Source organism: Heteronotia binoei, chromosome 21, assembly GCF_032191835.1.
Source record: "Heteronotia binoei isolate CCM8104 ecotype False Entrance Well chromosome 21, APGP_CSIRO_Hbin_v1, whole genome shotgun sequence".
Taxonomy (NCBI): Eukaryota; Metazoa; Chordata; class Lepidosauria; order Squamata; family Gekkonidae; genus Heteronotia; species Heteronotia binoei.
Genome location: NC_083243.1, coordinates 12,974,358 through 13,002,009, shown reverse-complemented (window position 1 = coordinate 13,002,009; position 27,652 = coordinate 12,974,358). Strand labels below are relative to the sequence as shown.

The 27,652-nt window shown below is 50.4% G+C and overlaps 1 protein-coding gene across 2 annotated transcripts in view; it reads left to right on the top strand.

The window, feature by feature from the left end:
- SLC35F4 (solute carrier family 35 member F4) overlaps positions 1-27,652 on the top strand; it is a 68,175-nt gene that overhangs the window by 24,924 nt on the left and 15,599 nt on the right. Inside the window, exons 3-5 of one of the 2 annotated variants that reach the window (XM_060263159.1) lie at positions 8,131-8,428; positions 15,793-16,006; positions 24,430-24,555. In XM_060263159.1, coding sequence (XP_060119142.1) covers positions 8,131-8,428; positions 15,793-16,006; positions 24,430-24,555 — 638 coding nt within the window. Of the gene's footprint in view, positions 1-8,130; positions 8,429-15,792; positions 16,013-24,429; positions 24,556-27,652 lie in introns of both variants that reach the window. The other variant, XM_060263158.1, reaches the window with a different exon arrangement.

Here is a 27,652-nt window from a genome sequence, read left to right as displayed (position 1 = left end):
ATCTCCTTTCCTCCTGTGTGTTTTACGCCATGAGCCACGGCACGACATACCCTTGTTGTGTGTGTGTGTGTGTGTGTGTGTGTGTGTGTGGGCAAAGTGCTGTTGAGTGCCGACTTACGGTGGCCTGGATGGGTTTTCAAGGCAAGAGGCCGGCAGAAGTAGTTTGCCATTGCCTCTCTCTGTGTAGCAACTCTGGACTTCCCCGGGGGTCTCCCATCCAAGTACTAACCAGGACCAACCCTACTTAGCTTCCGAGATCTGACAAGGTCAGGGAAGCCTGGGTCTTCTATGGTGAGGGCACATACCCTTGTTAAAGCACTAGCCAGGGGTGGAATTCTAGCAGGAGCTCCTTTGCATATTAGGCCACATACCCCTGATGTAGCCAATCCTCCTGGAGCTTCCAGTAGGCCCTGTACTGAGAGCCCTGTAAGGAATTCTAGCAGGACCTCCTTTGCATATTAGGCCACGCCCCCCTGATGTAGCCAATCCTCTTGGAGCTTCCAGTAGGCCCTGTCCGAAGAGCCCTGTAAGGAGTTCTAGCAGGACCTCCTTTGCATATTAGGCCACATACCCCTGATGTAGCCAATCCTCCACGAGCTTACAAGGCTAGCTCTAGAAGGATTGGCTACATCAGGGCCTAATATGCAAAGGAGCTCCTGCTAGAATCCCACCCCTGGCTACATGTGAGCTGCTTGAGTCTAAATGGGGGCAGTTTGCAGTGAAACAACATTTTTCAGTAGGATTCAAAGCCACCTGCCCTTTTGGGTGATATTCCTCCCCCCAGGGATCACAAAAAAAGGACTGGCACGATTCTTAGTAGAAGACTGCAGATTTATACCCCGCCCTTCTCTCTGAATCAGTCTCAGAGCAGCTCACAATCTATATCTTCTTCCCGCACAACAGACACTCTGTGAGGTGGGTGGGGCTGGAGAGGGCTCTCACAGCAGCTGCCCTTTCAAGGACAACCCCTGCCAGAGCTATGGCTGACCCAAGGCCATTTCAGCAGCTGCAAGTGGAGGAGTGGGGAATCAAACCCGGTTCTTCCAGATAAGAGTCTGCACACTTCACCACGACACCAAAGTGGCTCTCAGGTTGCGATCTCTGATTGGCTAGGATAGCTGTTGTGCCCACTGCAGGAAGCCTTCACCGACTGTGTTAATTTTTCCTGAATGGCCTCAGCACATAGCTAAATCGGTTTTGGTCATCAATATCATTGTGATGTGATTGTGGCCAGTTACATGATCGCTGATTGGTTGGGTTGCCAGTCCTGGGTCCCAGCGGGGTATCCCCTAGATCTTCATCGTGGTCTCTGTGCAGTCCCACACATGGGTTTTCCACCTGGAAATGAACCCGACCTCGGAGAATTCAAAGCTAGCCTCAGGCATTTTATTTTGGCGCACATTCCCTCTCGATCTGGGGAGCAGGCATCCACTGCGCATGCCTGGAACGAAGGGGAGGCGCTCCAGCCACCCAGTTTCTTCTTAACCGCTGCCCAGAATAGACCTGCCTCGTTGCATCTCCTCGATTCTTCTCCACAGGCCTCTTCTTCCCTTGTTATAAGTCCGAAAAACATACCAAAAAATCTAATGACTCCAAGAAAAAACACTGATCAGAGTCGTCTGCAAGACATCGCTCGGATTCAACTGCATTGAACCAAAGCAAAGACCGAACATAGGTCTTCGGATTTGAGACCCTTCGAGCATACCATGGCTTCGACCTCCGCACCGACTTTGCACTTGGCTTCCACTTCGACCTCGACAGCATCTACAGTACCTGCCCTTCCAGCAGAACTCTCAGCTCCCACTGATGTCATTACTGACGCACCTTTGCGATCCGACATCACCACATCCCATCGCGATCTCCTTCTATCAATGGATCCTTGCCCGACGAGATCCTTACTGCTGACTCTCTCGATCCACCACCATTTCAAGTACAGATCACCCTCACCCCCACATTGGTACGGCAACACTATAGGATCTTTCACCATCTGAAGGCTCCAAGGCCTACTTAGACCTGCTAACCAACATGGCTAATACTCTAAACATCAAACTCACTACAGATTTGCCTAGAGTTTTGGATGTTGTCCATGACCTCGTTCCATCTGACTTACCTGCCAGATCCTTTCTTTCGATGCTTCCTGTTCACCTCGAAGGTCTCAGAGAGGCTTGGGATAAGCCTGCATCGGTTCCTCCTACATAGAAGAGAGTCGAACCACTATACAAGATCCACGCACTGGACTCTAAGTTTCTATTCAATCATCCCGCACCCAACTCCATGATTGTGCACTCGTCATCGAAATCCAAACAGACACGACACCTGGTTCCACCTGAGAAAGAAGGGAAAAAACTCAACACGCTAGGAAGAAAGATTTATTCCCTCACTACTGCTACCTCCAAAATTCACAATTATTTGGCATATTTTTTCAGCGTATAGCTTTAATTTAACTTCACAATTGACTACTTTGGTCCCTTCTCTACCTGATTCTGCGCAGAAGCAAGCCTCGCAACTCTTACATGAAATCTCCCATGTTAGCAAACAGCAGATTAACACGGCCCGTCATGCTGTTGCTTGCTCTTCGAGGACCATGGCCACATCCATCGCCCTACGTCTCCATGCCTGGCTTCGATCCACCTCATTGCAACCGGACATCAACTTTAAGATCGAGGACCTATCGTTTGATGGTCAGGGCCTCTTCAATGAAACAACCGATGACATCCTGACTACGGTCGATGACAATAGAAAAAGGGCTAAGAGATTGGGAGTCAGTCAACAGCAAGCTCACCAGGCCAATTGACAGAGAGTCTGGAAACCGCCCTACTACAAACGTCCCCGTTTACCGAAACAGGCTGACTACTGGAAACACAAAGCTTCACCAGCTAAGCAACCTTTCCATCAGCGGCCTCATTCACAGACCACAAAAAAGATGACTCCCGCTTCAAAGCAGTCTCTTTGACTTCCTTATACCATCTCCTCGCCCACTACCACCACAACATCCGTCCAATATCACAAGACTGTTTCAGTTTTACCTCAAATTGGAATCCATCACATCAGACTCATGGGTTCTAGCGATAATCTGCAGGGGTTACACCATAGAGTTCAATTCTCCTCTGAAGTCCCATCAATTCGCACATACCCCTCCATCTCTTCCACTTCAATCAGAGATTTGCACCCTGCTCAACAAGGCAGCCATAGAACCAGTTCCACCTCAGTTCCATCGCACCGGGTTCTATTCCCGATACTTCCTGGTACCAAAGAGAGATGGAGGGCAACGTCCAATCCTGGACCTCCGCAAACTCAATTGTTATGTACAGTACAAAAAATTCCGCATGATTACCCTGCAGTCTGTCCTTCCGTTGATCCCAAAAAATTCTTGGATGGCATCAATAGACCTTCAAGAAGCCTACTTCCATCTCACCATCAACCATCATCACAGAAAATTCCTGAGGTTTGCCATTGGGGATCAACACTACCAGTTTCGCTCCCTCCCCTTCAGTCTCTCCTTTGCACCGAGAGTTTTCACAAAGTGCATGGCAGTGATGGGGGCGACACTTCCCCAGCAGAAAATCTCCATATATGAGTCGTCCATACATAGACAACTGGCTCATTGTGGCGCAATCCAGAGAGCAACTCCTACAAGGCACCACTCTGCTTCTTCTGTCTTCATTGGGCCTTCAAGTCAACTTGAGAAAGTCCAATCTGACACCAACGCAGGACATTCAATTCATAGGCGCACGCCTGTCCACTATATCCCACAAGGCCCACCTTCCCGTAGACAGAGCCCACCGCATCCAGTCTCTGGCCTCTACCATCATATCGCACCCTACCCAAAGAGTGTTCATTTTTCAGCGCGTGCTGGGACTCATGGCTGCTACGACCTCTGTCCTGTGTTTTGCGAGACTCCGCATGAGACCTCTGCAACTATGGTTTGTGCGGACTTTCCACCCACATTGACAACACCAAATGACTTTACTCACTGTTCCACACCACATTCTCATATCCCTCGAGTGGTAAAAAATAGAACATCATCTTCTGACGGGAACGCCATTCATAAGGACACCTCCGTCGGCCATTTTCACGACTGATGCTTCGAAGTGGGGTTGGGGAGCCCACTTTGTATCTCTGATGGTGCAGGGGCAGTGGACAGACTACGAGAAGTCTCTACACATCAACTGCTAGAACTCTTGGCGGTCCACAGAGCACTCAAGTCTTTCCTACCGTCCGTTCGTGGTCTGCATGTCCAGGTCACCTCAGACAATGTGGCGAGGGGGCACTGCATCCATCCGCCTTTGCAGAAGGGCCTTATCCCACTGGCATTGGAGCATTGCTCACAACATATTCCTGACAGCTGTACACCTGCCGGGAATTCAGAATGTTCAAGCAGACACGATAAGCTGGCATCTTGTGAACGATCACAAATGGGCCCTCAACCCCACCTACCTTCAAGTAGTCTTCAAGACCTTTGGGGTTCCAGTCATAGACGTTTTTGCTTCTTTAGCCAACGCACAATGTCTTTAGCCAACGCTTTTACACTCGGGACCCTCCGTCCTCACAATCCCCAGGAGATGCCTTTCTCCACTCGTGGTTGGGGCCACTCCACTACTTATTCCCTCCGATTCCACTAATACCAGAACTCTTCAGAAAATCCAACTGAATCGGACCAACTGTATCCTCATCACTCCCTGCTGGCCCCGTCAGCCATGGCTCACCACCTTCCTACTTCTGTCACACAACGTGTTCCATCATTTCCCTCCAGCTCGAGACTTAATTTCCCAACAAGAAGAGAAAGTCCTGCACCATGATCCAGCTCTTCTATGACTGACTGCCTGGAAAATCAATTTATAGAATTCCCCCTTGAAGTCCGACGGGTCCTATTCAACGCCAGAAAACCGTCCACTAGGAAATTCTATTCCCAAAAATGGAAGCGTTTTTCAGTATACGCTGCTCGACATGACTTCCTTCCTGAATCATCCTCTATAGCCCAAATCCTGTCATACACTCTGTCTCTATCGGACTCCAGTCTGGGCTACTCCTCCTTGAAAGTTCACTTGGCTGCTGCTTCAGCTCTTCATCCACACATTGATGGACGCACTGTCTTCTCTCATTCCGCAACAAAAGCCTTCCTAAAGGGCATTTTACATCTTCAACCTCCAGTTCGTCAACTACAACTGACATGGAGCCCGTCTCTTGTCTTGAGTCAGTTGATGAAACCTCCTTTTGAACCGATGGCATCCATTCCACTGCATCTCTTATCATGGAAGACAGCATTTCTGGTGGCACTTACATCCAGCAGGAGAGCCAGTGACATTTGTGCCTTCAGTACAGACCACCCATATACTGTTTTTCATGATGACAGAGTGGTGCTATGTCTGGACCCTGCTTTCTTACCAAAGGTTGTTTCCCCTTACCACGTAGGGAAGTCAACTACACTTCCTTCCTTCTTTCAAAACCCCAGTGATGCCGGACAAAAGACTCCACATAATCTCGACGTACGTAGAGCCCTCGCATTCTATATTGATAGGACACGCTCTTTCCGTAAGGACTCTAGACTTTTTGTAGCCCATGGAACATATAAACAAGGGTACAAAATCTCAACTCAGAGATTTTCAAAATGGGTTATGTCTGCAATTGCCATATGTTAGCAGCTGGCTAAACAACCCTTACCTGAAAACTTGCGAGCTCATTCCACTCGAGCCGTTGCCACATCATCAGCCTTCTGCAGAGGCGTACCAATGGAGGACATCTGTGCCGCTGCAGTCTGGTCCTCTCCATCTACGTTTGCCACGCACTACAGCCTAGAGGTTCGTGCACGTGACGTGTCCTTCGGGCAGGCTGTACTTCGTTCCATTTTTGACTGACGCCTTCAGCTCCATGCCCTGTAAGTACAATATTTCATGTCATTTATATGCATGTTTAATACGTGTTCTTTTATCCTTTGAACCAGCACCCACCAACCGTGCACTTCAGCTTACCAGTCACCCATGTGTGGGACTGCATAGAGACCACGATGAAGATAAACAGGTTGCTTACCTGTAACTGATGATCTTCGAGTGGTCATCTGTGCAGTCACACACGCCTGCCCAGCCTTCCCCGCTGTTGGTTTACTCTCCTTTAGAAATTAAAAGTTTCTCTATACAGTGGTTAGAGAAACTGTCCTGAAACCTCCCCCTCGTTCCAGGCATGTGCAGTGGATGCCTGCTCCCCAGATCGAGAGGGAATGTGCGCCAAAATAAAACGCCTGAGGCTAGCTTTGAATTCTCTGAGGTCGGGTTCGTTTCCAGGTGGAAACCCATGTGTGTGACTGCACAGATGACCACTCGAAGATCATCAGTTACAGGTAAGCAACCTGTTTATTTGGGGGTTCTCCCCACCATGAACCAGCTGGCTGTCAAGGGACGCCCCCCCATATAGGACATCAACACGATGACATCACCCACAAGTGTTGTCATGGATTGGGGATGTTGCATGGGGGGAACTGTGGTTTTTGAGCAAACTCTATGGCAGGGGTGGCCAAACTGTGGCTCTTTCACACATATTGTATAGCCCTTGATGCCCCCCTAAACCAGTGTTCCCTCTAAGCTGAGATAGTGTGAGCTAGCTCACAGATTTTAGCCTCCACTTCACAGTTTTTTGTCTTAGCTCAGGAAGGATGGCCCCAGAGCACACGAATTGATGCAGTCGTTCACAGCTTTCATGCCAGGAGCTCACAGAGTAGGATTTTTGCTCACAAGACTCTGCAGCTTAAAGGGAACATTGCCCGCAACCCTGTCAGCCAGCTTGAAGAAGACATTTCTCTCTTTAAATCATGTACCCAAGCCAAGCCAGCCAGTGGCTTGGAGAATGCATTTAAAGTTGCTTGCTTTCCTCCTCTCCTTCCCTCCTCCTATTTTCCTTCCTTCCTTACCTCCTCCCTTCCCCACCTATTTTCCTTCCTTCCTTCCTTCCTTCCTTCCTTCCTTCCTTCCTTCCTTCCTTCCTTCCTTCCTTCCTTCCTTCCTTCCTTCCCTCCTCCCTTCCCCACCTATTCTCCTTCCTTCCTTCCTTCCTTCCTTCCTTCCTCTCCTTCCCTCCCTCCCTCTCCTTCCTTCCTTCCTTCTTTCCTTCCTTCCTTCCTTCCCTCCCTCCTCCCTTCCCGACCTATTCTCCTTCCTTCCTTCCTTCCTTCCTTCCTTCCTTCCTTCCTTCCTTCCTTCCTTCCTTCCTTCCTTCCTTCCTTCCTTCCTTCCTTCCTTCCCTCCCTCCTCCCTCCCTCCCTCCCCATCTATTTTCATTCCTTCCTTCTCTCAAACATCCGGCATTCATCTCTTGCAGCTCTCAAACACCTGACAGTTATTTCATGTGGCTCTTACATTAAGCAAGTTTGACCACCCCTGCTCTGGGGTTTAAGCCCAATTTAACCATAGAGTTTGCAAAAAACAAAACAGAGCATCCCCTCCCCCTCGCCTGCAATGTCCCCACCCGCCCCCAGAACACCCATGTCCCCAACTCCCCTTGCCGGACCAGCAGAAGAACTCGGCGACCCTACTGACTAGTTTGGAATGCTGAGAAATGAAATAGAGAGGGGAAATGGTCACCGAAACCACAGAGGGGGAGGAAAGTGGGAAAGAGAGGCAGCAAAGAGATGCAAGCAGCTCTTAAAAGGAAAGGAAAGGTTCCCAGTGCAAGCACCAGTCGTTTCCGACTCTGGGGTGACGTTGCTTTCACGACGTTTTCACGGCAGACTTTTTACGGGGTGGTTTGCTGTTGCCTTTCCCAGTCATCTACACTTCCCCCCCAGCAAGCTGGGGACTCATTTGACCGACCTCGGAAGGATGGAAGGCTGAGTCAACCTCGAGCCGGCTGCCTGAAAACCCAGCTTCCACCGAGGATCGAACTCAGGTCGGGAGCAGAGCTTAGGACTGCAGTGCTGCAGCTTTAACACTCTGCGCCACGGGGCTCAATAAAGATATGCAAGCAGCCATTACAAAGCTAGGATTAAAAGGGTTTCAGCCTGCCAAAATCATGACCTTCAAGGCAAAATGATCAAACTTGGCAGCGCTCAGCTCAGCTCCAGCCAAGAGAGCAGTAATTATTTTTCATGCATACAACCCAGCTCAATGTGACAGATAACGGACCCCGGTGTCTCTCTTTTAGGAGAAGATGGGACGCAAGCCCACGGCGAAACCTCCAGCCAGGAGAGCCACGCGCAGACCCGGTGCGAATCCTGCAAGTCCACAGTTCTCAAGATCGTCTGGGGCTTCCTGATCATCTTGTCAGTCTCCTCCTCGTGGGTGGGGACCACGCAGATCGTCAAGATCACCTACAAGAACTTTGATTACCCCTTTTTCATGACTTGGTTTTCAACAAACTGGAACATTATGTTTTTCCCCGTTTATTATTCCGGGCACTTGGCAACCGCACAGGAAAAGCAATCTCCAATTAAAAAAATCAGGTGAGTCTCCGGCCATGACCCGTTTGAGCTGCATAGTCTAGTGAGCAAAAATTCTTTGTGAGCTCCTTTTCCTAGCAGGAGCTCCTCTGCATATTAGGCCACGCCCCCCTGATGCAGCCAATCCTCCCTTAGAAGGCTCTTCGTACAGGGCCTACTGTAAGCTCCAGGAGGATTGGCTACATCGGGGGGGGGCGTGGTCTAATACGCAGAGGAACTCCTGCTAGGAAAAGACTGTTGGCTACTGGCATGAAAGTTGTGAGCTCCCGCATCGATTAGTGTGCTCTGGCGTCATCCTTCCTGAGCTGAGACAAAAGTGTGTGAGCCGGAGGCTAAAAATCTGTGAGCTAGCTCAGGTCAACTCAGCTTAGAGGGAACACTGGTCTCACTGGTCTGATCCAGCACGACTCTTCTGATGTTCTTATGAAGGCCTTGGCCTCTGTGTCCTATTGCTGGCCCTCCAGAGGAACTGGCTGGCCACTGTGTGAGACAGGATGCTAGACTAGATAGGCTATTGGTCTGATCTAGCAGGGTTCTTCTGATGTTCTTATGAAGGCCTTTGCCCTGTTGCTGGCCCTCCAGAGGAACTGGCTGGCCACTGTGTGAGACAGCAGGCTGGACTAGATGGACCCTCACTGGTCTGATCCAGCAGGACTCTTCTGATGTTCTGTTGAAGGCCTCAGCCTCTGTGCCCTGTTGTTGGCCCTCCAGACGAACTGGCTGGCCACTGTGTGAGACAGGATGCTGGACTAGATGGACCACTGGTCTCATCCAGCAGGGCTCTTCCGATGTTCTAATGAAGGCCTCAGCCTCTCTGCCCTGTTGCTGGCCCTCCAATGGGACTGGGTGGCCACTGTGTGAGACAGGAGGCTGGACTAGATGGACTCTAACTGGTCTGATCCAGCAGGGCTCTTCTGATGTTCTTACGAAGGCCTCAGCCTCTCTGCCCTATTGTTGGCCCTCCAGAGAAGCTGGTTGGCCTCTGTGTGAGACAGGAGACTGGACAAGATGGACACTGCTCTGATCCAGCAGGGCTCTTCTGATGTTCTTAGGAAGGCCTCAGCCTCTCGGCCCTGTTCTTGGCCCTCCAGAGGAACTGGCTGGCCACTGTGTGAGACAGGATGCTGGACTAGAGGGACCCTCACTGGTCTGATCCAGCAGGGCTCTTCTGATGTTCTTATGAAGGCCTCGGCCTCTCTGCCCTGTTGTTGGCCTTCCAGAGAAACTGGCTGGGCACTGTGTGAGACAGGATGCTGGACTAGATGGACCTTGACTGGTCTGATCCAGCAGGGCTCTTCTGATCTTCTTACGAAGGCCTCAGCCTCTGTGCCCTGTTGCTGGCCCTCCAGAGGAACTGGTTGGCCACTGTATGAGATAGGATACTGGACTAGGTGGACCTTGACTGGTCTGATCCAGCAGGGCTCTTCTGATGTTCTCATGAAGGCCTTGGCCTCTGTGTCCTGTTGCTAGCCCTCCAGAGGAACTGTGGAGCAGCAGATGGTAGTGGTTAAGTTTTCAGGTAAGGCTGTAAGAAGGGGACAGGGATGGGAATGGGGGAAGGGGGAAGAATGGCAGTGTTATGTAAGTTCCAGCAAATATCCGGAGGTGATGTCGCATCAGTGAAAGAATGAGACACTCCAGGATTCAGACAGAACTCTGTGGCAAAACCATAGAGTTCCCCCTGAATCCTAGAGTGTCGCATTGGCATCAGGATGACATGACAGCTCCCCTGGATGTCCACAGGAAGTGACATCATGCCATTTGGAACAAAGTTGATTTAAAAAAACCTTTTCTCTCAGTGGGCAAAGGAGAGGGAGGTCTTCTTAGGTTCAAGTCCTCATGGAGCCATGGAAGCTTTCTGGGTGACCTTGGGCCACTCAGACACCCTCAGCATAACCTACTTTGCAAGGTTGTTGTGAGGAAAAATAGAGGAAAGGGGAACCGCAGGCATCTGTGAGAAAGGATGGAATCAAAACAGTGCGAATAACTGTGAGAAAGGATGGAATCAAAACAGGGCAGATAAAATCAGACTTTTAAAGACGGGAAGCAGTCCTGGTCATACAAGTTTCAGGGAGCTCTCCTTGGCTCTTTAATCCAGCAGAGGCTGGCTTGTTGGCAAATATAGAGTCACCTGCTTAACCCTCTTCCTTTCTGGCAGTTCCTACAGCTGTGTGATGTCACTTCCGGTTTCCCCCCTGGAAGTGACATCACACCGAATGTGATACCTTTTTAAAAATTTCTCCTGCTGCTTCTCTCAGTGACAGACCAACGAGACGCATGGATTAAGCAGGAAAGCCAAGCAGCCTCTACCGTGAAGTACAAGTCTTCACCCCAGGAAACAAAATAAGTCTTTTATAATCAATTCCTATTATTTCCAAGAATTGTTTAGTCCATGCAAAATGTATAAAGGCGCAAAATTGTAAGGTAATCCTTGGGAATATTTACACTTACCTTACGCCGGAGCGACGTCCCTCTTCACCGCGCAGCGTCTGCGCGGATTTCGCACTAATTGCTCCGCAGAACCCGGAAGAGCCGCAAAGTCCCGCGGCTTTTGCGTTGCAAATGTAAACCGCCAAAAACCAGTTTACATTTGCGACGCAAAAGCTGCGGGACTTTGCGGCTCTTCCGGGTTCTGCGGAGCAATTAGTGCGAAATCCGCGCGGACGCTGCGCGGTGAAGAGGGACGTCGCTCCGGCATAAGATAAGTGCGAAAACGCCCCTTCTTTCACAAATGGATTTCTTCTGTTGGACAGATCGGTGCCGTGTCATATTTGGAACAGGAGAAATCAATTTGTGAGGAACGCAGCAGTTTCTTACGCAAAACTGAAAGGATTACCTGTTCCAGTTTTTATGGATTGTGCATATATCTGTTTGAGGTTGCACCTAATACTTTGGAATGCTCAGGACATTCTCACATACCTTAGAATTCATTCTGGGCTGATGCTAGTGATAAAATAGATTAAGGGGTGCCCCCCCCCCCCGTTTGGCAGGGGTGGCCAAACTGTGGCTCAAGAGCCACATGTGGCTCTTTCACACATATTGTGTGGCTCCTGATGCCCCCACCACTCCATCGGCCAGCTTGGAGAAGGAGTTTGTCTCTTTAAACCACTCCTACAAGCCAAGCCAAGCCAGCTGGTAACTTAAAGTTAATGTTGCTTTCTTTCTACCTCCCCCTTCCCCTCCTCTATCTATTTATTTTCCTCCCTCCGTCCCTCATCTGACATTTATGTCTTGCGGCTCTCAAACATCTGACATTTATTCAATGTGGCTCTTACTGTTAAGCAAGTTTGGTCACTCCTGTTTTAAGGAATCATCTTTGAATGTGGAAATACATGCCGGATTGCTTACCTTTAAGAAGAAGACGACGACATTGGATTTATATCCTCTGAATCTCAGAGCGGCTCACAATCTCCTCTACCTTCCTCCCCCACCCAACAGACACCCTGTGAGGTGGGTGGGGCTGAGAGAGCTTCCCGCACTTAAATCCACGCACTTAACCACTACACCAAACCTTGCTCCTATGCCATTTGGGGACATGCACACCTAACACATTTTGTGGATGTTTCTTTAAAGGCCATCTTGAGGTCTAAGGGTACTCTTGAAAAGGATAAAAACAGTCAAACTCCTTGACGTGAGTACTTACAGCTACAAGATTTGATCTGTTTTCAGATGCGCAGCTGCCCCTTCCGTATTAAATTAACAGAATCTCCTGTTTTAACAGTTTATTAACAACACAAGGTTACAATATTTAATTATCTTTTTCTTATACTAAACCATATGATATTTCACCCCCCCTCCCTCCAATATTGACTTCCCCGAAGTTATAATTTGAGTTTAATTCTAAAGGTACCACTAATTATCAAAATATAATACTTTTGATTAATGCTAAAACATTGTCCAATGTCTTTTTACGTTCCACTCTTTCTCCATATATCCTTTGAATTTCTTCCACTCCTTTTTGAATAAGTCTAAGTCATAGTCTCTTAAAGTTTTAGTTAATTTGTCCATCTCACTCCACAATTTATTTATTTATTTATTACTTTGCATTTATATCCCGCCCTCTCCGCAAGCGGACTCGGGGCGGCTTACAGTATCATAAAAACAATCAATTCCATAAAACATATAAAACCATAATACATTTATCAGTTTAAAACTATTACGATAAAACTTTCACAATCCAATCCCATTTCTCTGGTATTGTTCCTTGTTTCCAAAGCTGCGCATACAATGTCCTAGCAGTTGAGAGCAAGTACCAAATTAAAGTCCTGTCTTCCTTTGGAGTCTACTTCGGTCAAATCTGGAGTCTACTTCGGTCAAGGGGTTCGTTTCAAAAAATTTATTCTGTTCTGCTTCCAAGATTGGGCTAACCCGGGCCATATAGGTCAGGGTCAGTACTCCCTCTAATCTGGGGAGACTTGTGAGCAAAAAATCCTACTTTTTGAGCTGCTGGCGTTAAAGTTGTGAGCGGCTCCATACATTCGTTTGCTCTGGGACCCTCCTTCCTGAACGAGGAGAAGAATGCATGAGCCGGAGTCTAAAAACCTGCGAGCTAGCTCACACTAACAGCTTAGAGGGAACACTGGTCAGGGTATAATAATTGCCTGCCATCAAGTTGCAGCTAACTTCTGGTGACTTTTTAGGGTTTTCAAAGTGAGAGAAGAGCAGAGGTGGTTTGCCACTGCCTGCCTCTGCGTAGCGACCCTAGACTTCCAAGGTGGTCTCCCATCCAATAACCAACTGGGGCCAACTCTTCTTAGCTTCTAAGATGTGATGAGATTGACCTAGGCTGGGCCATGCAGGTCAAGGCAAGAGACGTTCAGAGGTGGTTGGCCATTGCCTGCCTCTGTGTAGCAACCCTGGACTTCTACATGGTGGTCTCCCATCCAAGGACCAACCAGGGACAAACCTGCTTAGCTTCTAAGATGTGATGAGATGGAGCTAGCTTGGGCCATTCAGGTCAAGGCGAGAGACAAACAGTTGATTTGTCATTGCCTGCCTCTGCATAGCAACCCTGGACTTCCTTGGTGGTCTCCCATCCAAGTACCAACCAGGGTCAACTGGGGCTGACCCTGCTTAGCTTCTGAGATGTGATGAGATTGACCTAGGTTGGGCCATCCAGGTCAAGGCAAGAGACATTCAGTGGTGTTTGGCCATTGCCTGCCTCTGTGTAGCAACCCTGGACTTCTACATGGTGGTCTCCCATCCAAGGACCAACCAGGGACAAACCTGCTTAGCTTCTAAGATGTGATGAGATGGAGCTAGCTTGGGCCATTCAGGTCAAGGCGAGAGACAAACAGTTGATTTGTCATTGCCTGCCTCTGCATAGCAACCCTGGACTTCCTTGGTGGTCTCCCATCCAAGTACCAACCAGGGTCAACTGGGGCTGACCCTGCTTAGCTTCTGAGATGTGATGAGATTGACCTAGGTTGGGCCATCCAGGTCAAGGCAAGAGACATTCAGTGGTGTTTGGCCATTGCCTGCCTCTGTGTAGCAACCCTAGACTTCAACATGGTGGTCTCCCATCCAAGTACCAACCAGGGCCGACTCTTTTTAGCTTCTAAGATGTGATGAGATTGACCTAAACTGGGCCATCTAGATCAAAGCAAGAGACATTCAGAGATGTTTGGCCATTGCCTGCCTCTGTGTAGCAACCCTGGACTTCAACATGGTGGTCTCCCATCCAAGTACCAACCAGGGACATGCCTGTTTGGCTTCTAAGATGTGATGAGATTGACCTTGCTTGGGCCATCCAGGTCAAGGCAAGAGAGAGACATTCAGGGGTGTTTGGCCATTGCCTGCCTCTGTGTAGCAACCCTGGACTTCAACATGGTGGTCTCCCATCCAAGTACCAACCAGGGCCGACTCTTTTTAGCTTCTAAGATGTGATGAGATTGACCTAAACTGGGCCATCTAGATCAAAGCAAGAGACATTCAGAGGTGTTTGGCCATTGCCTGCCTCTGTGTAGCAACCCTGGACTTCAACATGGTGGTCTCCCATCCAAGTACCAACCAGGGACACGCCTGCTTGGCTTCTAAGATGTGATGAGATCGACCTAGCTTGGGCCATCCAGGTCAAGGCAAGAGACGTTCAGAGGTGGTTGGCCATTGCCTGCCTCTGTGTAGCAACTCTGGACTTCAACATGGTGGTCTCCCATCCAAGTATTAACTGGGGCTGACTCTTTTTAGCTTCTAAGATGTGATGAGATTGACCTAGGCTGGGCCATACAGGTCAAGGCAAGAGATGTTCAGAAGTGGTTGGCCATTGCCTGCCTCTGTGTAGCAACCCTGGACTTCAACATGGTGGTCTCCCATCCAAGGACCAACCAGGGACAAACCTGCTTAGCTTCTAAGATGTGATGAGATGGAGCTAGCTTGGGCCATTCAGGTCAAGGCAAGAGACAAACAGTTGATTTGTCATTGCCTGCCTCTGCAATAGCAACCCTGGACTTCCTTGGTGGTCTCCCATCCAAGTACCAACCAGGGTCAACTGGGGCTGACCCTGCTTCGCTTCTGAGATGTGATGAGATGGAGCTAGCTTGGGCCATCCGGGTCAAGGCAAGAGATGTTCAGAGGTGGTGGGCCATTGCCTGCCTCTGCGTAGCAACCCTGGACTTCCTTGGTGGTCTCCCATCCAAGTACCAACCAGGGTCAACTGGGGCTGACCCTGCTTAGCTTCTGAGATGTGATGAGATGGAGCTAGCTTGGGCCATCCGGATCAAGGCAAGAGACATTCAGAGGCGGTTGGCCATTGCCTGCCTCTGCATAGCAACCTTGGGCTTCCTTGGTGGTCTCCCATCCAAGTACCAACCAGGGACACGCCTGCTTGGCTTCTAAGATGTGATGAGATCGACCTAGCTTGGGCCATCCACGTCAAGGCAAGAGACGTTCAGAGGTGGTTGGCCATTGCCCGCCTCAGTGTAGCAATCTTGGACTTCTTCGGTGGTCTCCTGCCCAAGTACTCACCAGGGCCGACTCTGTTTAGCTTCCAAGAACTGGCTAGATCAGGCAAACATGGGCCCTCCAGTTTGAGGCATAACAATTCTACACTGTCAACTCAGAGCTCATGGTTCTTCCTTCCCTCTCTCTTCCTCCCCCCCTCTCTCCTTCCCTCCCTCCCTTAAAGCATTTCCATTTTTCGGTAAGAAGAAGAACTGACACAAGAATAAATAAGCCATCATTTGACAGTTTAGGAAATGCAAATAGGACAGGCTTGAAGCCTGAGCTAAGGAGAAGGGCTGATAGAATGCAGGTGTCTTATGCAAACCGTCAAGCTGGGATATCTTTGGATCTGTGTGACGGGTGAGGGACTTTTTCATTTTGCATCCGTGCTCCTCACCCTGACTTCTGAACCGCTTTCCTGTCCCCAGGGAATGCAGTCGGATCTTCGGGGAAGACGGTCTGACGCTGAAACTCTTTCTTAAAAGGACAGCTCCCTTTTCTATTCTCTGGACTTTGACTAACTACCTTTACCTGCTCGCCCTGAAGCGGCTGACGGCCACGGACGTTTCAGCCCTCTTCTGCTGCAACAAGGCCTTCGTCTTCCTGCTCTCCTGGATCGTGCTGAAGGACAGGTTCATGGGTGTAAGGGTAATGGCTGAGGCAGTTCTTTCTCCTGATTTCCCCCCTCCCCATCAGGATTTTAAGGACCAGGTCCTGCACTGTAATGCAAGACAGAATGTGTGATTCTGTGCCCGCTGCATCAAAATCAAACCATCAGAGCCTGAGATCGTCCCTCGTCAGGGGCCGGCCAGCATTCAGAGATGTTGTGCCTGAGGATTGCTCCCGTGTTGTGGACAGAGCAGGGGTGGCCAACTTGCTTAACATAAGAACCACATAAGAACATAAGGGAAGCCATGTTGGATCAGGCCAGTGGCCCATCCAGTCCAACACTCTGTGTCACAATAGAACATAAGAGAAGCCATGTTGGATCAGGCCAGTGGCCCATCCAGTCCAACACTCTGTGTCACACTTAAGAACATAAGAGAAGCCATGTTGGATCAGGCCAGTGGCCCCTCCAGCCCAACACTCTGTGTCACAATAGAACATAAGAGAAGCCATGTTGGATCAGGCCAGTGGCCCATCCAGTCCAACACTCTGTGTCACAATAGAACATAAGAGAAGCCATGTTGGATCAGGCCAGTGGCCCCTCCAGCCCAACACTCTGTGTCACAATAGAACATAAGAGAAGCCATGTTGGATCAGGCCAGTGGCCCATCCAGTCCAACACTCTGTGTCACATTTAAGAACATAAGGGAAGCCATGTTGGATCAGGCCAGTGGCCCATCCAGTCCAACACTCTGTGTCACAATAGAACATAAGAGAAGCCATGTTGGATCAGGCCAGTGGCCCCTCCAGTCCAACACTCTGTGTCACAATAGAACATAAGAGAAGCCATGTTGGATGAGGCCAGTGGCCCCTCCAGCCCAACACTCTGTGTCACAATAGAACATAAGAGAAGCCATGTTGGATCAGGCCAGTGGCCCATCCAGTCCAACACTCTGTGTCACAATAGAACATAAGAGAAGCCCTGTTGGATCAGGCCAATGGCCCCTCCAGTCCAACACTCTGTGTCACAATAGAACATAAGAGAAGCCATGTTGGATCAGGCCAATGGCCCATCCAGTCCAACACTCTGTGTCACACAGTGGCCAATATATGTGTGTGTATACACACACACACACACACATATTGGCCACTGTGAGAAGAGAACCGGGTTTGATTCCCCACTCCTCCACTTGCACCTGCTGGCATGGCCTTGGGTCAGCCATAGCTCTGGCAGAGGTTGTCCTTGAAAGGGCAGCTGCTGTGAGACCCCTCTCAGCCCCACCCACCTCACAGGGTGTCTGGTGTGAGGGAGGAAGGTAAAGGAGATTGTGAGCCGCTCTGAGATTTGGAGTGGAGGGCGGGATATAAATCCAATCTCTTCTTCTCCTTCTCTCCCAGAAGCTGCCCTTAAAGGACAACTCCTGCGATCGCTATGGCAGACAGCAACTTTATTTTGACAGAAAGCAACTTTCTTTAAATTTCACAATATGTGTGAAAGAGTCACATGTGCCTCCCGAGCCACAGTTTGGCCACCCCTGGGATAGACTAGAATCTGGGAGTCCCAGGTTCGAACCCTTGTTTGGGGCCAGTCGTGATGACGTCACCATCGTGGCCGTAAGAATGACATCGTGTTTAGTTTGGCCCTCAGCTGTGGGACCTGTTGGGTGACTTCGATATAGTGTTGCCAAACTCCAGGTGGAGCCTGGAGGTCTCAGAATTATAATTGATCTCTAGACAACAGAGGTCAGTTTTCACAGAGAAAATGGCCACTTTGGAGGGGTGGGGCTGTAAGGAAGTTATATCCCTGCTGAGGCCCCTCCCCTCCCCAAATCTTGCCTCTCCCAGGCTCCGCAGTCAAATATCCAGGAATTTCCCAACCTGGAGTTGGCAACTGTACCTTGGGTTTGTCACCTTTTCTCAGCCTCGCCTACCTCGCCAGGTTGTTGTGAGGATAAAATGGGAGAAGGGAAGACTGTGTATACCAGGGGTCCTCAAACTACAGCCCGCGGGCCAGATGCGGCCTGCTGAGGACGTTTCTGCGGCCCGCCGGGTTATGGCAAAATCAGACCGGAAGTGATGTTCGACCTAAACTCGCGTTAGCAACGCACACTTCCGGCACTGGGCTGAGGCGGCGGAGACAGTGTGTGAGGCGATACCGAGGTGAGGTGAGTTCCCAGGCCGGGGTGTGTGGTGTGGGGAAGGGAGAGAGATGCAGAAGATGGAGAACTGACGGCCCGCGGCCTTGTACAGTAACGGCAGTCCGGCCCTCCAACAGTCTGAGGGACAGTGAACTGGCCCCCTATTTAAAAAGTTTGAGGACCCCTGGTGTATACTGAGCCCTGGAAAACAGCATTGTCAGAGTTGTGACATCATTTCTGGGCACACTCCTGGAAGCAATGCCACACACGGTCCCCAACAACGTTCTAGGGATTCCACCAATCTCCATGGTCTTTACTATAGAAATTTGTTCAGTTCCTAGAGTGTCACAGTAGCCTGTGATATCACTTCTGGGATTTCAACCAGAAATGATGTCATGGTGGGGGATTGCCCTTCCGCACTTGCCTGGCAGGCAACCTTAGTGAGGGCACAGAATGGCCTGGTGCAACATGCTCCCATTAGAGATCAGGGCCCTACCTGACCTACTCACCACAGGGGCTTGTAAAATGGAACTGTCTCTCCAGGCCTTTGAGTGAGGCAGCGGGTGTCCATGGTACGTCAAGTCTGGCCTCCCTTGTCGCAGTCTCCCATCTTTTCTTGGGCCTACTGATGTATCATTGGTTCCAGCTTGGTCTGTGTTATGGTCCGACTAGTTTGTCTACTGCCCGAAAGGAAGAGCTTTTAATTGTTTTACTGTTTTTATCGCTTTAATTGCTTAAATTTGTCGTTAATTGCCTGTGCTTTTATTGTGACCTGTTCACGCTTGTTGTACTCTGCGCCCTGAGCCCATCCTGTGGGATAGGGCAGAATAGAAATTAACATACATACATACATAAATACATACATACAGGACTCTTTTTGTAGCAGGAATTCCTTTGCATATTAGGCCACACACCCCTGATGCAGCCAATCTACTCGGAGCTTACAGCAGGCCCTGTACGAAGAGCCCTGTAAGGAATTCTAGCAGGACCTCCTTTGCATATTAGGCCACACACCCCTGATGCAGCCAATCCTCCTGGAGCTTCCAGTAGGCCCTGTACTTAGAGCCCTGTAAGGAATTCTAGCAGGACCTCCTTTGCATATTAGGCCACACACCCCTGATGTAGCCAATCCTCCTGGAGCTTCCAGCAGGCCCTGTACTTAGAGCCCTGTAAGGAATTCTAGCAGGACCTCCTTTGCATATTAGGACACACCCTCCTGATGTAGCCAATCCCCCTGGAGCTTCCAGTAGGCCGTGTACTAAGAGCCCTGTAAGGAATTCTAGCAGGACCTCCTTTGCATATTAGGCCACACCCCCTGATGCAGCCAATCCTCTTGGAGCTTACAGTAGGCCCTGTACTAAGATTGGCTACATAGGTGTGTGGCAGGGCTTTTTTGTAGCAGGAACTCCTCTGCATGCTGGGAATTATTAGGAAGGTAATCGAAAACAAATCAGCCAGTATCATAATGCCCCTGTATAAATCGATGGCCCGGTCTCATTTGGAATACTGTGTGCAATTCTAGTCATCGCACCTCAAAAAGGATATAGCATTGGGAAAAGTGCAGAAAAGGGCAACTAGAATGATTAAAAGGCTGGAACACTTTCCCTATGAAGAAGGGTTATATATATATATATATGTTTGTGTGTGTGTATATATATAAAAAATTTTTGGCCACTGTGTGACACAGAGTGTTGAAGCCACTGGCCTGATCCAACATGGCTTCTCTTATGTTCTCTTATGCTCTTATCCTCCTGGAGCTTACAGTAGACCCTGTGCTAAGAGCCCTGTGAGCTCTTGGAAGATTGGCTGCATCAGGGGAGTGTGGCCTAATATGCAAAGGAGTTCCTGCTACAAAAAAAGTCCTACATACATACATAAGCAAGCAAGCCTGTGGACAGCAATTTTTGCCATCAGCACAAGGGGTCGTATCCCACCACACCACGCAGCCGAATTGGAAGCCTTCCTTCTTTGGCCAGAGAAAAGCTTTTAGTTTCGCCAAGCAGCGTGGTTGGATACAAGCTGTGATCTAATACCACTGTAAATACAAAGAACAATGGGACGGATTGCACACTCACCTTACGCCGCTCTCACGTTCGTCTTCTCAGGGCGGCTTCCTTTCGATTTCCCACTCTCTGCCCCGGGGCTGCAGCAAGGATCGGCGTTTTCGCACAGCCAACGGAAACTAGTTTTTAGGGATTTCTGTTTGCTGCGTGTGAAACGCCGATCCTTGATGCAGAGAGTGGGAAATCGGGAGGATGCTGCGCTGAGAAGACGAACGTGAGAGCGGCGTAAGGTGAGTGCGAAATCGGTCTGGGTTCCCAATATTTTATTATTCCTTAAGAAAAGAGGCCAACAACAGCATCAATGAGAATCCGTTCCATGTCTTAAAATATTAAATAGCAGCCGTAGGGCTGCGAATGAATGATTTCATAAGTTACATACAACGAGACCCTTAACTATCCAGCGTAAGGAGATGATCCGCGGTGAGCAGTACAAAATATAAGAAAACTAAACTGGGGGGAAATCATGGGCAGATAAGAAAAGAAGAAAAGCCACCAGGTTCCCTGCAAGGCAGAAGGTTGGGTGTCATGGATTGGCAGTGCGAGTGGGAGACCTGTCTGTGCCCTTCTGCCTTGAAACTGGCTGGGGGACTTTGGGCCAGTCTCGCTCTGGTTCCAGTTTGGTGTAGTGGTTAAGTGTGCAGACTCCCATCTGGGAAAACCGGGTTTGATTCCCCACTCCTCCCCTTGCAGCTGCTGGGATGGCCTTGGGTCAGCCGTAGCTCTCGCAGACCTGTCCTTGAAAGGGCAGCTTCTGGGAGAACTCTCTCAGCCTCACCCACTTCACAGGGTGTTTGTTGTGGGGGAGGAAGGGAAAGGAGATTGTAAGCCGTTCTGAGACTGTCCTTGAAAGGGCAGCTGCTGGGAGAGCCCTTTCCAGCCCCACCCACCTCACAGGGTGTCTGTTGTGGGGGAGGAAGGGAAAGGAGATTGTAGGCTGCTCTGAGACTCTGTCCTTGGAAGGGCAGCTGCTGTCAGAGCCCTCTCAGCCCCACCCACCTCACAGGGTGTCTGTTGTGGGGGGAAAAGATATAGGAGACTGTAAGCCGCTCTGAGACTCTGATTCAGAGAGAAGGGCAGGGTATAAATCTGCGGTCTTCTCCTTCATATTTATTTATTTATTTATTTATTTTATAATTTCTATCCCGCCCTTCCCAACAAGTGGCTCAGGGCGGCTCACAGCACAAAGTTCCACATAAATACAGTTTAAGCATAAAACAGTTAAAATAATTAATACATTTAAAATTTTAAAACATTTAAAGCATTTAAACCATTTAAATATTTAAGACATTAGGGACAGTAACCTCTATTATAGCTACACCTGATTTCTTGTTTCTTGTACCAGCTAGTCATAGGCCAGCCGGAAGAGGGTTGTCTTACAGGCCCTGCGGAACTGGGCAAGGTCCCGCAGGGCCCTCACCTCTTCCGGCAGCTGGTTCCACCAGGAGGGGGCCATGACAGAAAAGGCCCGGTCCCTGGTGGATTTTAAGCGGGCTTCTTTTGGCCCGGGGATAACTAGGAGATTTCAACTGGCTATCTCAGAAAGTTGTCATGAGGATAACAAGGGGATAGGGAATATGTCTTTCTGAGGAACTCCGAGGGGAAGGGTTAGATACGAATATATTAGAATCACAGAACTGGAAGGAACCTCCATGGTCATCTAGTCCAACTCCCCACATGATACAGGACATTCACAAATACCTCCCCCCACCCCCAGTGACCCCTGCTCTGCGCCCAGAAAATTCAGTAGGGGATAGTACGAGGAGATATTCCATCATTTTAGTCAGTGCGATGGAACACGCCCTGGCCAGAACAGCCATTCACCTCACCCTGAAAAAAGATAATAACCACTGAAGCAGATCCTAGAATCACAGAGTTGGAAGGGACCCCCCAGGGTCATCTAGTCCAACCCTAGCGGGAGGAGGTAGTCCCAATCAGGTGCCCCAAACGATGCAGGGATTCGAAGCTAAGAACCAGCACATCTGAACTGAATCTGGGAACGACTCGATAGCCCATGGGGCCCTTGGGAGACTGGCAGGATCCAATCCTGACAGGTGTGTAGTATCTACAGATCTGGTTCTTAAAGGGGAGAGTGGCTGGATTGGGAAATTCCTGGAGATGTGGGGGGTGGAGACTGGGGAAGGTGGGGTTTGGGGAGGGGAGGGACCTCAGCAGGACATAACGCCCTAGAGCAGGGGTGTCAAACGTGGGGCTCGGGCCAAATCAGGCCCCCGGAGGGCTCCTATCAGGCCCCCGAGCAACTGGCTGTCGTCGGCTTCCTTCTCCCTCTCTCTTGCTTCCTTCTGCGTCACAGCTTGCTTGGCAAGGCTTGCTCAATCGCACAGGAGCTGCAGAGCAAAACCTCTGTTTTCTCCATTGGATGAGGCTCCTTGGGGAGGAAGGGAGGAGGCAGAGCTTGCTTTGCCAAGCTCTCTCAATCCCACAGCAGAGCTGCTGAGCCAAGCCTCTCTTCCTTCTGTTGGCTGAGGTTCCTCCCCCTCCTGGTCCCCTGGGGAAGGAAGGAAAGAGCCAGAGCTTCCTTTGCCCAGTTCCCTGGATCCCATGAGAGAAATACAACAAAAGCATCTTTAAAACTGAGTGCTAATGTTTTAAGCATGTTTTATGTTTAAGTTTTTTAAAGAGAAAATCTTTGTGTTTGCCTGTGGCCTTTATAAAATTTATATCTCTGCTACCTAAGCTTAAATAGGGACACGTACGGCCCAGCCCAACATAGCCCGGCCCAATGAAGACTCATTTATGTCAGATCCGAGCCCCATAACAAAGGAGTTTGACAACCCTGCCCTAGAGTCCACCCTCAAAAGCAGCCATTTTCTCCGGGGGAAATGATTTCTGTCGAATTTCACCAATCTCTATGGTCTTTGCTATAGAGATTTGTTCAACTCCTAGAGTGTCACAGTAGCCTGTGACATCACTTCTGGGATTTCAACCAAAAACGATGTCATGGTAGGGGATTGCCATTCTGGAAGATCTCCGGGACCCACCAAGAAGCTGGCTGTCATGTTCTCAGGGCACAGGCAGGCAGGAGTCCAAAGCCAGTCCAAGGTCAAAGTCCAGGAAGAAGAAGAAGAAGATATTGGATTTATATCCCGCCCTCCACTCTGAAGAGTCTCAGAGCGGCTCACAATCTCCTTTACCTTCCTCCCCCACAACAGACACCCTGTGAGGTGGGTGGGGCTGGAGAGGGCTCTCACAGCAGCTGCCCTTTCAAGGACAGAGTCTCAGAGCGGCCTACAATCTCCTTTCCCTTCCTCCCCCACAACAGACACCCTGTGAGGTGGGTGGGGCTGGAGAGGGCTCTCACAGCAGCTGCCCTTTCAAGGACAGAGTCTCAGAGCGGCCTACAATCTCCTTTCCCTTCCTCCCCCACAACAGACACCCTGTGAGGTGGGTGGGGCTGGAGAGGGCTCTCACAGCAGCTGCCCTTTCAAGGACAACTCCTACCAGAGCTATGGCTGACCCAAGGCCATGCTAGCAGGTCTAAGTGGAGGAGTGGGGAATCAAACCCGGCTCTCCCAGATAAGAGTCTGCGCACTTAATCACTACACCGAACTGGCTCTCCAGGAAGTCAAGCAGGAGCCAAGTCACCAATGCAGAATCACAAACCGGAATCAGAAGTCAATGTCCAAAAGCCACAAGGTCAGGGTGCCAAGGAATTCAAGCAGGTCAGGATCAGGAAGGAGCGTGGATGCAAGCCAGAGAATAGAGTTGTTGCTTCCACAAGGTTACCAGGTCAAGCCAGAGAATAGAGTTGTTGCTTCCACAAGGTTACCAGGTTAAGCCAGAGAATAGACTTGTCGCTTCCACAAGGTTAGCAGGGAGTTATATGGGAGCCTCAATCAGCCTGCTCCCTGGGTGGCAGCAACTCCGCTAGAACTCAGGGCTGAGAGATCTGAAGCCTCGGCGTGCCTCATGTCTTTGCTCTGAAAGTTCTTTCCAGACCCTGCTTCGAACTCTTGAGATGGGAGGGGGAGAGCTTGGAGGAGATTGAGTGTCAACAGCCGGCACTGGTGCCTGGAATGTGGGGAGAGTGATTGATGGGCCAGCTGCTGGTTTTTCGGCTGAGGAACTGGCTGGCAAGTCTTCCTGGTCTGTTAACCCTTCCAGCTCCCCCTCGACAGGGCTCATGACACTGGCAAACCCCTCCATAGAGCAAACCAGAAGAAAAGTCCTACACGTGCATCGGCCTTCTTTCCCGAATAACCAAGCGGCATTTACATATCTTTGCTTTTGGGTAACGTAGATCGTGGCTGCAATAATGGCCATCACTGGGATCGTGATGATGGCGTACGTCGACGGCTATCCTGGCGAGTCCATTCTCGGTGTGGCCTACGCTGTCGGATCCGCCTCGACTTCGGCGCTGTATAAGGTAGGTCCTCTCACTGTCTTACTCTCTGGCCGAGTCCAGACCGGCAGTTTAAGTCGGCACAGAGATGGGACCCCGGGTGGATTAAAAAGAAAATGCGCCCGAACGCACACAGCTGCTTGCCATCCCACTCCCGCATTCACCCCATCTGTAGGCATCCCCGTGGGAGCCCCGTGGCGCAGAGTGGTAAAGCTGCAGCACTGCAGTCCGAGCTCTCTGCTCACAGCCTGAGTTCGATCCCGGCGGAAGCTGGGTTCAGGTCGCTGGCTTGAGGCTGACAGCCTTCCATCCTTCCGAGGTCGGTAAAACGAGTCCCCAGCTTGTTCCCCAGGCATTCAGACAGCTGGGAAGATGCCTTGGAAACGCTCCTCCGATTTGAGTTGCGACTGGGATGAACATATGAAGCTGCCTTCTACTGTATCAGACCCTCCTGGGTCCATCAAAGTCAGTCTTGTCTACTCAGACTGGCAGCAGCTCTCCAGGGTTTCAAGCTGAGGTTTTTTCACACCTATTTGCCTGGGGAAGGCAATGGCAAGGAAAATGACTGGGGAAGACAATGGCAAGGAAAAAGGAAAGGTCCCCTGTGCAAGCCCCAGTCATTTCTGACTCTGGGGTGACGTTTTCGCGGCAGACTTTTTACGGGGTGGTTTGCCATTGCCTTCCCCAGTCCTCTACACTTCCCCCACAGCAAGCTGGGGACTCATTTGACCGACCTCGGAAGGATGGAAGGCCACCCCCTAAAAAAGTCTGCCATGAAAACATCATCATGCAACGTCACTTCAGACTCGGAAACGACTGGTACTTGCGCAGGGGACTACCTTAGGGGAGGGACGGTGGCTCAGCGGTAGAGCATCTGCTTGGCAAGCAGAAGGTCCCAGGTTCAATCCCCGGAATCTCCCAACTAAAAACGGCCCAGGCAAATAGGTGTGAAAAACCTCCTCTTGGGACCCTGGAGAGCAAGGGAGGGACGGTGGCTCAGTGGTAGAGCATCTGCTTGGTAAGCAGAAGGTCCCAGGTTCAATCCCCGGCATCTCCAACTAAAAAGGGTCCAGGCAAAAGGTGTGAAAAACCTCAGCTTGAGACCCTGGAGAGCAGGAGAGGGACGGTGGCTCAGCGGTAGAGCATCTGCTTGGCAAGCAGAAGGTCCCAGGTTCAAACCCCGGCATCTCCCAACTAAAAATAGCCCAGGCAAATAGGTGTGAAAAAACCTCAGCTTGAGACCGTGGAGAGCTGCTGCCAGTCTGAGTAGACAAGACTGACTTTGATGCACCCGGGAGGGTCTGATACAGTAGAAGGCAGCTTCATATGTTCATCCCAGTCGCACCTCAAATCGGAGGAGCGTTTCCAAGGCACCTTCCCAGCTGTCTGAATGCCTGGGGAACACCAGAAAAGCGGCAGCTCAAGCGCCTGAGCATTGGGGACACTCCTTCGAGGTCTGGCTGGCTCACTTCCGGGGTGGCACGCTGCCGCCCCAAGCCGGCGGTCCGGATCCTGCCCCTATGTCCCTTTTGTAAAAACACACCCGTGCAGAGGAGACCGGTTTCAAAAATTAGGCCACCTTCTAAGTTGAGTCGTCTGATCGCCATTCTGAGGCGGGCGTGCTGGGAGAAAAGTACGGCTCAGGTAATGATTTTGTGGCCCCCGAGGATTCGATTCGGCTTCCCTTTATCGAGCGTTAATGAAAACTCTTATTCGCTCACGGCTGCCAGATTAACGTTGGACTGGATGGGCCATTGGCTGCCGGTTCCTTTTTTTCCCACGGTAGTGTCGGTAGTGTCGTTTCTGATGTTTTGGCAAGAGGCTGGCTACGCACGGCCGGACACAAAGGGTCAGAGCAAATGACGACTCCCCCACCGGTGAGAGGGGAGGAAATCCTTCTTTGCAGGGCAGATTGCTGGCTGCAATTGGAACTCCTCTGAGGCCAAGGATTGCCTTCTGCTATGAGGTTCATTATTATCAGTAAGAACAAATGACATAAGCCCTGCTAGATCAGACCAGTAGTCCATCTAGTCCAGCCTCCTGTCTCACACAGTGGCCAAGCACTTCTTCTGGAGGGCCGACAACAGGGCAGAGAGGCTGAGGCCTTCCTAAGAACATCAGAAGAGCCCTGCTGGATCAGACCAATAGTCCATCTAGTCCAGCCTCCTGTCTCACATAGTGGCCAACCAGTTCCCCTGGAGGGCCAACAACAGGGCAGAGAGTCCGAGGCCTTCCTAAGAACATCAGAAGAGCCCTGCTGGATCAGTACAGTGGTCCATCTAGTCCAGCCTCCTGTCTCACATAGTGGCCAGCCAGTTCCTCTGGAGGACCAACAACAGGGCAGAGAGGCCGAGGCCTTCCTAAGAACATCAGAAGAGCCCTGCTGGATCAGACCAATAGTCCATCTAGTCCAGCATTCTGTCTCCCACAGTGACCAACCAGTTCCTCTGGAGGGCCAACAACAGGGCACAGAGGTTGAGGTCTTCATTAGAACACCAGAAGAGCCCTGCTGGATCAGACCAGTGACAGTCCATCTAATCCAGCATCCTGTGTTACACAGTGGCCAGACAGTTCCTCTGGACGGCCAAAAACAGGGTAGAGAGGCTGAGGCTTTCATCAGAACATCAGAAGAGTCCTGCTGGATCAGACCAGTGGTCCATCTATTCCAGCATCCTGTCTCACACATTGGTCAATCAGTTCCTCTGGATGGCCAACAACAGGGCAGAGAGGCCAAGGCCTTCATAAGAACCTCAGAAGAGCCCTGCTGGATCGGACCAGTGGTCCGTCTACTCCTGCATCCTGTGTCTTACAGTGGCCAGCCAGTTCCTCTGGAGGCCCAACAACAGGACAGAGAAGCCCAGCTTCGCTTCCAAGCTCTACGGCTTTGCCTCTTGCGTCTCCAACTGCCCAGCCTCTGGTCACCAGAAGAATAGTTTTTTGCCTCGCGCTCCCCTGGAGGAATAGGCCCTTGCCAACTGCCTGCCTTCTCCCTCCTGACACCCCTTTTAAAAATAGCAAGTCTGAGACAGTGGAGGTTTATGTGGTACAGAGAACCACTCCCAGCATCAAAAGTTATAAAGGTGAGGGACGGTGGCTCAATGGTGGAGCATCTGCTTGGTAA